We start from the raw sequence: 12969 nt of genomic DNA on the forward strand, positions 1-12969 counted from the left end.
CTTCCCTTCACTTCACCTGATGACGGAGCAGTGCTCCAAAAGCTTGTGATTTCAAATAAACCTGTTGGACTATAACCTGGTATCGTGTCACTTCTAACCTTTCAAATTTTGTAATTGTACCCACCTCCACCACTTCTTCTGGCAGCTCATTCTATGCACGCACCACCCTTTGCATGAAAAAATTACCCCTCAAGTTCTTTTAAAATCTTTACCCTCTTGCCTTAAAACTATGTCCTCTAGTTTTGAACTCCCCTATCCTAGGAAAAAGACCTTGGCTTCACAACTAAATGTGTTGATGCAGCTGGGAAATCTCTATCTCTGTGTCATATGAACTGTACACAGTCCACTTTCCTCACCAGAGATAATCATCAGCAGTGCCTCGAGCAACCAAGTAATGAATATCCACACAGTTTAACTGCCCTATGCGATGAACTCGATCTTCAGCTTGAAACAGGATCTGCAGAGTCAGAAAAGGAGAGGGCAACATATCAGTTGAACACCACATCTAAAATCAAACAACTACGCAGTTGGGACATACCCAACCCCAGGTAGTGAAACTAGACAATGTTCAGAATACAACCCATTCAACAGAATGTTTCTCGTCATACTCAGTGTCATTTCCTTCAAAAGTCACTTTTGAAAATTTGTGTCTTTAACTTCCACTCCAGAGACTTAGAATAGAATGGAATCCCCACAGCGTGGAAACAGGCCATTTGGTCCAACAGGTGCACACCAACCCACTGAACAGCATCCCACCCAGACCCATTCTTCTACCCTATCCCTTTAATCCTGCATTTCCCATAGCTAATGCACCTAATCTACATATCCCTGAATACTACGGGTAATTCAGCAACGCCAATCCACATAACTTGCACATCTTTGGACTGTGGGAGGACAATGGAGCACCCAGTGGAAAACCATGCCCACTTGAGCAGCATATCTTAAGCGAAATGGCTCTGATATTAAATTTTCTGAAGAAGGGTCCAGACGCGAAACATCAGCTTTCCTGTTCCTCTGATGTTGCTTGGCCTGCTGTGTTCATCCTGCTCTACACCTTGTTATCTTATATTAAACGTTGCTATTTGTTTCCACTTTAGCGTACCTCATTGTTTAACATGATTAAAGACTCTTTCACACTATTATCCTTCACTGCAGCCAAAAGCAAACACTAATGGAATACAAATGTAAAAGGAAACTAATCACATTAAACTATGTTTAAAAATTGCAAAACAGGATTCTCACTTACCCCAGGGTTCCAGAAAAGTTCAGCAATGACGACCAGATCAGCAGAGGATAAAGTCAAGCCCATATTGGCAGCTGTGATAGACAGCACAGCTACACAGCGTTGCTCAGAGAACTGGAACTGGTCACACAGGGACTGGCGATCGGAGGAGGAAGTGGAGCCATCAATACGGATAAATTTAACTTTCTGTGAACAAAATCAATCGTTACATTATTCACACTTGGCTTCACAGCATGAGGGCAGTCCACACACTATCGTTACAGTGTGGACTCCAAAGCCGGATGAAATACCAAAATCTAAGGCTAAGTGACTTAGAAAGATTTGGACTAACCTTGTGTCCTATTCCTTTAATAATAAAGCCAAGGATTCACGTGCTTTTTAACAGCCTTCTTACCTAGCCACCACTGATGTATGAAATAACGAGGTGTACAGCTGGATGAACACTGCAGGCCAAACAGCATTGGAGGAGCAGGAAAGCTGACGTTTCGGGCCTAGACCCTGCTCCTCTGATGCTGCTTGGCCTGCTGTGTTCATCCAGCTCTACACCTTGGTATCTCAGATTCTCCAGCATCTGCAGTTCCTACTATCTCAGCTACTGATTCACCCTTGTCCACTCTACTGGTCACATCCACAAAACATTCCAGAAGATTTATCAAGCATGATTTCCCTTTAGTGCATCCGTACTGACTAGGGCTGATTCTGTCACTGCTTTCCAAATGCTCAGTTATTACATCCTTAACAATTGACTCCAGCATTTTCCCCACCAACAAAGCCAGGCTAACCTATAATTCCCCATTTTCTCTCTGCCTCCTTTTTAAAAGGGTGGGGTTACATTAGCTATCCTTCAGTCCATTGGAACTCTAATCCCAAAAACGTTACCTTCTCTTCTAGAGTCTCACATAACGCATCTAGAACCAGCCGGTGATGCCCAAACACCAGGAACTTTTCTCTGCCACTCTCCAGCAGATCCTTCACGTATTCCCTGAAATAAAAAGGAAAATTAAAAAGCTTTACCAGCAAAGAAGATTACAGGAAATGCCCTGGGGAGAGAGGTGCTGACGTATGGATGAACTGTGGAATGAGGTAGGAAGTGAAGGAGAAGCAGGTTGAGAGGACAGACCCTTGCGGTCCTTGTGAGATGAGACCACAAGGTGGGAATAGGAAGAGGAGGGAGATGCCATGGAGAAAAAGTTGTGGACCGGGAAGGGCAATTACAAAGATATGAAACAGACTCCCAGGGAGGACACAGGATTACAGGATGGACCCCCAGGGACTGAGATTATAGTTTTAAGGAGATCACTACAGTAAATTAATCCAGCAATTAAAGTGTGAAATTTAAATTGGAACCAAAGAGAACGAGAATTTGAAAGTTTGCCAGGAGCAAGCTTTCAGAACTGCAGATAAAGGGAAGTAGAAACATGGAAAATCGGTACAGTAGGCCATTCAGCCCTTTGATCCTCCACCACCATTTACTATGATCATGGCTGATCATGCAGTTTCAGTATCCCACTCTCACTTCCTCCCCATACTCCTTGATCCCTTTAGCCGCAAGGGCCAGGTCCAGCTCTCTCTTGAATATAGCTAATGAACTGGCCCCCACAGCTTTCTGTGGTAGAGAATTCCACAGGTTCACAACTCTGAGTGAATAAACAACCTATAAATTGGACTGTTTGTCAAAGGGGTTATGATCCATCAAGAATTCGGTCTTTCATGAGATTTACCAACAATAAAAGGCTGCTTTGTTGGGCTACACAGACACGGAGAAATTCTTACAGCTAGAATGAAATAGAAAGTGCACACACATATAGTCACAGTCATACATCATGGAAACAAACCCTTCGGTCCAACTCGTCCAAGCCGACCAAGTTTCCCAAACTAAACTAGTCCCACTTTCCTGCATTTAGCCCATGTCCCTTTAAACCTTTCCTATTCATGTACTTGTCCAAATAGCTTTTAAATGTCGCAACTGTACCTGCATCCACCACTTCCTCTGGCAGTTCATTCCATATATGAACAACCAAGTGTGTGAAAAAGTTGCCCCTCAGGTCATTTTTAAATCTTTCCCCACTCACCTTAAAAATATGCCCTGTGGTTTTGAACACCCCTATTCTATAAGACCTTTGCTATTCACCTTATCCATGCCCCTCATGAACTCATAAATCTCTATAAGGTCACTCCTCAACCTCCGATGCTCCAGTGAAGTCCCAGCCTATCCATCCTTGAGGTCCAGACAAAAGAAGTCGTCTATCATTAAGAAAATTTGATACAAAGATACCTCATTCTCTGAGGAAACTATATCGGTCTGATAGTATCTTCTTAACATATTTGTTTGAATATCCAAGTTTTATTTCCTAACGCAGATTTGAAGACGGTGTCTAAATTTACAGGTGAATTGTATGCTATAAATACCTATACTTAGCACATCCTCTATGATATTGTACTCACTATTATACGGTGATCCAGAATTGATTCTTAAAATAAATATTCATCAGTATTGAAAGATTATAATCAGAAATGTAATTCTTCCAGAATCCAAAAACAGGTAACAATAGAAAATTGGCAAATGGGCAAAAAAGACTGAATGGGGATAAGGGGTTGTTTGTTAGGTCGGCAACTCGTGATCAGTGGGTTCCACAGGGATCAGTGCTCAGACTGCAACTTGGGACAAATGTACTGCAGCCAAATTTGCAGATGACACAAAAATAGGTGGAAAGCCAAGCTGCAAGAGGTATACAAACAGTTTAGAAAGAGATAATAATAGATTAAATAAGTGGGCAAAATGTTTGGAAATGGATTATACAGTGCAAAAATGCAAAGTTGTTCATTTTGGAAGAGAGAAAAAAGAACAAAGTATGATTTAAATTGAGAAAAACTGCAGAATGTTGCATCACAAAGGGACTTGGATGTACTTCTACATGAAACACAGACAGTGAACACACAGGTGTAGCAGGTAATCATAGAACATAGTACAGCGCAACAACAGGCCTTTTGGCCCACCACATATGCACCGACCATGTTGCCATTCTAAACTAATCCCATCTACTTGCTCATGGTCCGTATCCCTCTATCCTGTGTCTGTTCACCTGTCTGTCTACATGCCTCTTAAACACTGCTATCGTATCTGCTTCTACCACCTATCCTAACAGCACATTCCAGATACGTACCACCCTCTGTGTTAAAAAACCTGCTTCACACATCTCCTTTAAACTTTCCCCTCTCACCTTAAACCTATGCCCCCATCCATCCTGAGAAAAAGACTCCAACTATTCACCCTATCCATGCATCTCATAATTTTATACACTTCTGTCAGGTTGCCCCTCAGCCTCTTCTTACGCTCTCACAAAAACAATCCAAGTTTGTCCAACCTCTCATACTAATACACTCCAATACACGCAACATCCTGGTAAACCTCTTTTGCATGCTCTCCAAAGCTGTCACATCCTTCCTATAGGGCAGCAACCAGAACTGCACACAATACTCCAAATGAGGTCCAACTAACACTTTACACAGCTGCAAGATGATTTGCCAACTTTTGTACTGAATGGCTTGACCGATGCCATACACCTTCTTTACCACCTTATCCATTTGTCTTGCCCTTTTCAGGGAGCTATAGAACAAAGAACAAAGAAAATACAGCACAGGAACAGGCCCTTTGGCCCTCCAATCCTGCACCGACATGCTGCCTGTCACAACTAAAACCCCCTTCTCTTCCGGGGACCTTATCCCTCTATTCCTATCCTATTCATGTATTTGTCAAGATGCCCTTTAAAAGTCTCTATCGTATCTTCTCCACTACCGCCCCTACCGACTTGCAGTCCAAAAATCACTCCGCATATCAATGCTCCTAAGGACCCTGCTGTGTACTTACTATGTTTTACTGTGTACTTCCTTCTTGTATTTGACCCCCCAAAATGTATCACTTCACACTGTCCAGATTAAACTCCATCTGCCATTTCCCTACACAACCTTCCAACTGATCAATGTCCTGCTGTCTCCTTTGACAACCTTCCTCACTATCCACAGCACCACCAGTTCTTGTGTCGTCTGTAAACTTAATTATCAGACTGCTTATAGCTTCATCCAAATAATTTTTATTACAAACAACAGAGATCCCAGTACTGATCCTTGCAGAACACCACTGGTTACGGACCCCCAATCAGAAAAACACCCCTCCACAACTACCCTCTGCCTTTTAATGAACATGCCAATTTTGTATCCAACTCACCTAGGATCCCATTTGACTTAATTTTCTGGATCAGCCTAACATGAGGGACCTTGTTAAATGCTTTAGTAAAATCCATGTAGACTACATCCACTCCCCTAACTTCATCACTTCCTCAAAAAACTCAACTAAATTCGTGAGATCTCCTCTGCATAAAGTCATGCTGACTATCCCTAATAAGTCCGTTCTTTTCAAATGCAAGTAAATCATGTCCCTAAGAATCTACTCCAACAATTTCCCTACTGTTGATGTTAGGTTTACCGGCTCATAAATTCCTGGATTGTCCCTGTTGCCCTTCTTAAACAAAGGCAAAACATTCATGATTCCCCAATCTTCTGGGACTTCAAAGTGTCTAAAGAGGATACAAAGATCTCTGTCAAGGTCCCAGCATTCTCCTCCCTTGCCTCCTTCAGTATCCTGGGATAGATTCCTTCAGACTTTGGCAACCTATCTACCTTAATGTTTTTCAAGTCACCAACACCTCCTCTTTCTTAATATCAACATTGCTAGAACATCAACATACTACTCCCTAATCTTACCATCACCCATGTTCTTCTCCTTGGTGAAAACTGATAAAAAGTACTCATTAAGGACCTCACCTACCTTTGCTGGCTCGATGTATAAATTCCCTACTTTGTTCTTGAGTGGACCTACCTTTACCCTAACTACCCTCTTGCTCCTAATATATGTATAAAATGCCTTGGAATTCTCCCTAATCCTACTTGCTAAGGACATTTAGTGGCCTCTTTTAGCCCTCCTAATTTCGCGGTTAAGTGATTTTCTGCTTACTTTATATTTTTCAAGGGCCTTGTCTGATTTCAGTTTCCCAAACCTTACATATGCTTCCTTTTGCTATTTGACTAAAAACTTTCAATATCTCTTGTTATCCAGGAATGAGTGGCACGGTGGCTCAGTGGTTAGCACTGCTTCCTCACAGCGCCAGGGACCCGTGTTCAATTCCGCCCTCGGGTGACTGTCTATGTAGAGTTTTCACGTTCTCCCGTGTCTGCGTGGGTTTCCTCCGGGTGCTCTGGTTTCCTTCCACAGTCCAAAGATGTGCAGGTTAGGGTGGATTGGCCATGCTAAATTGCCTGTAGTGTTCAGGAATGTCTAGATTAGGTGGGTTATGCAGGATGGGTCTGGGTGGGATGCTCCAAGGTTCGGTGTGGACTCGTTGGGCCGAAGGGCCTGTATCCACACTGTAGCGATTCTATGATTTCTGAATCTCAAAATCCTTATCTTTCATCCTCACAGCAACATGTTCACCTTGAACTCTTAAAAACTGGCCTTTAAAAATTCTGACATTTTATTCATTTGTGGGGTGTGGGCGTCGCTGGCTGGCCTGCATTTATTGCTTGTTCCCAGTTGCCCTTGAAAAAGTGTGGTGAGCTACCTTCTTCAACAGCTACAATCCATTCGGATGTGGATTTACCTTCAAACAGCCATCTCAATTTAATTTCTGCAATTCTTACCTAATCCTGTAATTGGTCTCTCCAATTTAGCATTTTCACCCAAGGCCTAATCTTATCTTTATCCACAAGTATCTTAAAACGTGGAATGCCCTGCCTGCAAAAGTAGTAGACTCGCCAACTTTAAGGGCATTTAAATGGTCATTGGATAAATATATGGATGATAATGGAATAGTTTAGGTTAGATGGGCTTCAGATTGGTTTCACAGGTCGGCGCAACATCGAGGGGCGAAGGCCCTGTACTGCGTTGTAATGTTCTATGTTCTAACACTCCAGGATGTACCTACCAAATTCTGCCACATCTAAGCCCCTGGCAGAAAGGGAATCCCAGTCAATATTGGGTAAGTTAAAGTCACCCATTACAATATCCCTGTTGTCTTTCCATCTTTCCATGATCATTTTCTATCTTCCTCTGGCTCTTGGGTGGCCTACAGTATAGCCTCAGAATGACTGCACCTTTCTTATTCCTAACTTCTACTCATATGGCCTCACTGGATGAGTCCTCCAAGGTGTCCTCTCTTTGTCACAACACTTCTTCTGAATTAGTAATGCAATTCACCCATCTCATTTACATCCCTCTCTATCATGCCTGAAACATCTAACCTCCGGAACATTCAACTGCCAGTCCTTCTCTCAATCAAGTTTTTATAATGGCTACAATATTGTAGTTCCATGTACTAATCCAGGCTCTAAGCACATCTCCCTTACCTGTTATATTCTTTGCATTAAAACAAATAAACTTCAGACTGCCAGTCCCACCATGTTCATTAACCTGGCCCTGCTATTCTTCTTATTAGACTTACTTGACTTGACCTGACTGCGACCTTCTCCTCAATTATTATGCATGCTGTCCTACAACTCTGGTTCCCTAGCCTCCTGCCACACTAGTTTAAACCCTCTAGAGTGGCACTGGCGGTGTAAAGATAACAGGACCATTAGCAATGGAATTGACTCCTGGGAAGCTGTATTATGGACAGACCTTTGGGGACGGTAGGCTGATAATGAGACAAACACCACGTTACTCACACAATTGATCTGACTTTGGCCTCCGCTGTACGATTGTAGAAGAGCAGCAAAGCCTCTTTTTTCTCTCGTTTCTGTTATAATGAGATAAAGCAATTTGGAGAAAAGATTATAATCTGAATACGATTTTTAAATGACAAATTCTTTCAAGTTTTGACAAATGTGAGGTGTTTTCCATGTGTAAGCTTCACTGAGCTGGAACTCTGGCTGATACTCTTATACCTAATAGCACTTAAGACCACACTTGCTCCCAATGCCCACCCACGATGGCCCCAGCTCAGGGTGAAGATGGAGGATCGAGGATCTGGGTGTTAGCCTTAGTTTCTTGCAGAAAAGGCAGAAGTGTATACCATGTGCAGTGCATTAATAACAAATGCCCCTTCACAAGTCATAAAAACATTGAAAATAGGAGCAGGAATAGGCCGTTTGGCCCTTTCAGCAAGCTCCATCATTTATTATGGCTTCCCTGTTATCTTCCTTGCTTTTTTCTTAAATAGTAGGGTGACATTTGCAAGCCTCCAACGTGCAGGAACCGTTGCCGGGGTATTGGGGACTTGTCGACTTTCAGCCCCATTAATTTCCCCAGTAAAACTTCTCATTCTCCCTTGTCACTTGGAGCGCCAATTATGGGAGATACAAAGTAATCAATTAGCTTCTCTGCCGTTTCTCCATTCTTTTACATAAATTCTCCCGACTCTCCTTTCAATGAACCTACATTAGTCTTTGCTAAAGGTTTTCTTTTTATATCCACAGAAGATCTTACAGGCTGTTCTTATGTTTTTTTGCTGTATTGCATTCGTATTCTCTTCTTCCTTTTCTGATCAGTTTCTTAGTCCTTTGCTATTTTCTAAGAACTTCCCAATCCTCAGATTTATTAGGATTTCTGACCACTTTTAGTATTGCACGGTGTGCAGTTCTGGTCACTACAGTATAGGAAGAATGTAATTCCACTGGACAGGCTGCAGAGGAGATTCACCAGGATATTAGGACCAAAAGAAATAGGGACAGGAATAGGCGGTTCAGTCCCTCGAGCCTGCTCTGCAATTCAACAGGGCCATGGCTAATCCAACATTCCTCATGTCCACTTTCCTGCTTTTTTGCCATAACTCCTGATTGCTCTACTGCTCAAGGATTTATCTTTCTCAGCCTTAAAGATACACAAGGACTCTGCCTCCATAGCTCTCCGTGGCAAGGAGTTCCAAAAAGTCACAATCAAAGACTCTTAAGGAGAGGTGACGGCCTGTGGTATTATTGCTGGACTGTTAATCCGGAGGCCCAGATAATGTTCTGCAGACCTGGGTTCGAATCCCACCACAGCATATAGTAGAATATGTGACTTGGTAGAGGTGTACAAAATGATCAGAGGTATAGATAGAGTGGACAGCCAGAGACTTTTTCCTAGGGTGGAGGTAGCTATTACAAGGGACCATAGTTTTAAAGTGAGTGGAGATAGATATAGTGGAGACGTCAGAGGTAGGTTCTTTACTCAGAGTGTGGTCGGGGCGTGGAATGCATTGCCGGAGAGGGTAGTGGAGTCGGCCTCATTAGGGGCATTTATGTGGCTATTAGATAGGCATATGGATGATAGTATAAGGTAGGGATGGAGGTTAGATAGACCTTAGGATTAGGGTAAAAGTTCGGCACAACATCGTGGGCCGAAGGGCCTGTACTGTGCTGTACTGTTCTATGTTCTAATATGAATTCATTAAAAATCTGGAATTAAGTGTATAACGATGACCATGAAATCATTGTCAATTGTCAGAAAAACCCATCTGGTTCACTAATGTCCTTTAGGAAAGGATACTGCCATCCTTACCTGGTCTGGCCTACATGTGACTCCAGAACCACAGCAATGTGGTTGTCTCTTATTTGTCCTCTGGGCAATGGGGTTAAATCTGGGGAACAAAAGCTAGCCAGTGACGCCCTCATCCCGTAAACGAATAAACTAAACCTCTGAAAAGAAACTCTTCCTCATCTCAGTCTTAAATTGGCACAGCTTTATATGCCTTCTGGTCCTAAACACTCTCATGAGGGGAAACATCCTTTCTTACCCAATTAAACCCTTTAAGAATCCTATATGTTTCAATGAGATTATCTCTCATTCTTCTAAATTCCAGTGAGTCCCGAAGGGTTTGCTCATAAGACAATTTTCCATATTGAGGATCATCCTGGTGAACCTGTTCTGAACAGTTGCCTGGGGTGGAGCTGTTTATCTCTGAAGAGAGGCTGGATACGCTCAGGTTGTTTTCTTTAGTAGCCATGATGTGGAGGTGCCAGTTTTGGACTGGGGTGGACAAAGTCAGAAGTCACACACCACCAGGTTATAGTCCAACAGGTTCGTTTGAAATCACAAGCTTTTAGAGCCCTCCTCCTTCGTCAGGTGCAGAGTTCCAGAAGCTTGTGATTTCAAATAAACCTGTTGGACTATAACCTGGTGTCGTGTGACTTCTGACTTTATTTTCTTTACAGCAAAGAAGGTTGAGGGAATCCTGATCGATGTGTATAAGATTATGAGGGGCATGCACAGAATGAAGAGAAAGCAGCTGCTCCTTTTGGCGAATAGTCATTAGCAAGGGGCCTAATTTTAAGACGAACTGCAGGAGGTTTAGAGAGGACTTGAGGTTTAGAATTTTCACCCAGAGGACAGTTGGAATCTGGAATGCACTGTTTCAAAGGGAAGTTGAGGTGAGAAATCTCACAATCTTTAAAAAGTACTTGCATGAGTACTTCAATGTCATAACATTTAAGGCTATCAGCCAAGTGGTGGAAAGTAGGACGAGTGAGGTTGTTGGCTTGCTCGCCAAGCTGGCTGGTTATACTACAGAGGTTTCGTCACCATGCTAGATAACATCATCAGTGCGGCCTCCAACGAAGCAATGTTGTTCTACTCCACTTGGAATTTATATGATCCGGTCTGTTAAGTTGGGTTGTGTCATTTCTGGTTCTGTTCTGCATGGATTTGTATATGGGGTCTAATTCCGCACTTTTGTTGATTGCATTATGGGTTGAAAACCAGGCCTCTAGGGATTCCCATGCATGTCTGTGGTTGGCTTGAGCTAGAATGGTCACGTTGTCCCACTTAAATTGATGGCCTTCATTGTCTGAGTGCACTGAGATGAGGGAATGTTCGTCATATTGTTTTGTTGCTAACTGGTGGTCGTGTATCCTGACGGCGAGTTTCTTTCCGGTCTGACCGACGTAATGTTGGTTGCAGTCACTGCATGGTATTTTGTAAACTGTGTTGGTCCTGCATGTCATGGGTATGGGGTCTTTGGGTCCTTGTGAGTGTTTGTTGTAGTGTGGCTGTGGGTTTGTGTGCCACCATGATTCCTAGTGATCGTAGGAGTCTCATTGTCTGTTCTAATATGTTCTTGATTTAGGGTAGTATGGCCAGCATATTGGGGCGTACTGTGTCTTCTAGGCATTGTCTATCTAGTAGGCACCTGTGGATGAAGTTGTTGGGATATCCGTTGTTAGCAACACCTTGTATAGGTGCTCTTCCTCCTTCTTGCGTAGTTCTGGCATGTTGCAGTGAGTTGTGGCCCGTTTGAATAGTGGTCGAATACAGCTTTGTTTGTGGGCGTTGGGGTGATTGCTGTGGAAATTGAGGATTTGGTCAGTGTGGGTTGCCTTCCAATATACTGTGGTTTGGAACTCCCCATTCATCATTCGTTCTACCCTGACATCTAGAAACAGAAGTTGATTGCTGTGTTCCTCTTCTCTTGTAAATCCAATCCCAGTGGAAACATTGTTGATGAGATAGTGTGTCTCTCCTAACTTGGTGGGCTTAATGATGACAAACGTGTTGTCCACATATCAGATCCACAGTTCTGGCCGTATGAGGGGGAGGGTACAGCATTCCAGTCTTTGCATGACTGCCTTTGCAATGAGTCCTGAGACGGGCAACCCTGTAGGTGTGCCATTGATTTGTTTGTATATTTGGCTGTTAAAGATGAAGTGTGTGGTGAAGCATAGGTCCAGTAGTCAGAGTATGTTGCCCTTGCTGATGGAGCTGTTTGGAGTCAGCGTTCCAGCTGCATCCAGTAACGTGGCAAGTGTTTGTTTGGCTAATGGGATGTCAATAGACATGAATAGTGCTGTGATGTCAAAGGATACCATAATCTGGTTGTCATTGATTTTAATGTTCTTGAGGTTAGGAGAGAAACACCATCTAATCAACAACATTTTCACCAGGATCAAATTTATGAGAAAAGAGGAAGACAACAATCAACTTCTGTTTCTAGATGTCAGGGTAGAACGAATGACCAATGGGGAGTTCCAAACCACAGTATATACGAAGGCAACCCACACTGACCAAATCTTCAATTTTCACAGCAATCACCTCAATGCCCACAAACAAAGCTGTGTTAGGACACTACTCAAATGAGCCACAACTCATTGCAAAGCACCAGAACTATGCAAGAAGGAGGAGGGGCAACAACACAAGGTTTTTGCTAACAACGGATATCCCAACAACTTCATCCACAGGTGCTTACTAGATAGACAATGCCAAGAGGATACAGTATGCCCCAATACACTGGCCACACTATCCTATATCAAGAATATATCGGAACTGACGAGACTCCTACGATCACCAGGAATCATGGTAGCACACAAACCCACAGCCATACTATGACAAACACTCAGAAGGACCAAAGACCCCATACCCAGGACCAACATAGTTTACAAAATACCTTGCAATGACTGCAACAAACATTATATTGGCCAGACTGGAAGGAGACGAGCCATCAGGATACACAAACACCAGCTAGCAGCAAATCGACACAACGAACTTTCCATCATTTCAGTGCACTCAGACAATGAAGGTCATCAATTTAAGTGGGACAATGAGACCATCCCGGCTCAAGCCAACCACAGACACACATGGGAATTCTTAGAGGCCTGGTTTTCAACCTGTAATGCAATCAAACATGTGGAATTAGACCCCATATACAAACCCATGTAGAACAGAACCAGAAATGACACAACCCAGCTTAACAGACCGGATCATA

General features: G+C 43.0%; 1 protein-coding gene across 1 annotated transcript in view; it reads right to left on the reverse strand.

Annotated features, from left to right (window-relative positions):
* Positions 1–265: 265 nt before the first annotated feature.
* The window catches only part of smarcal1 (SWI/SNF related, matrix associated, actin dependent regulator of chromatin, subfamily a-like 1), a 76121-nt gene continuing 63417 nt past the window's right edge, over positions 266–12969 (reverse strand). Inside the window, exons 11-14 of the mRNA XM_048599380.1 lie at positions 7961–8031; positions 2123–2225; positions 1247–1429; positions 266–457 (exon numbers count right to left, since the gene is read on the reverse strand). Of these exons, the coding sequence (XP_048455337.1) occupies positions 353–457; positions 1247–1429; positions 2123–2225; positions 7961–8031 (462 nt within the window). The 3' untranslated portion in view covers positions 266–352. The remainder of the gene's footprint in view (positions 458–1246; positions 1430–2122; positions 2226–7960; positions 8032–12969) is intronic.

This window comes from Rhincodon typus, chromosome 7, assembly GCF_021869965.1.
Source record: "Rhincodon typus isolate 14 chromosome 7, sRhiTyp1.1, whole genome shotgun sequence".
Lineage (NCBI taxonomy): Eukaryota > Metazoa > Chordata > Chondrichthyes > Orectolobiformes > Rhincodontidae > Rhincodon > Rhincodon typus.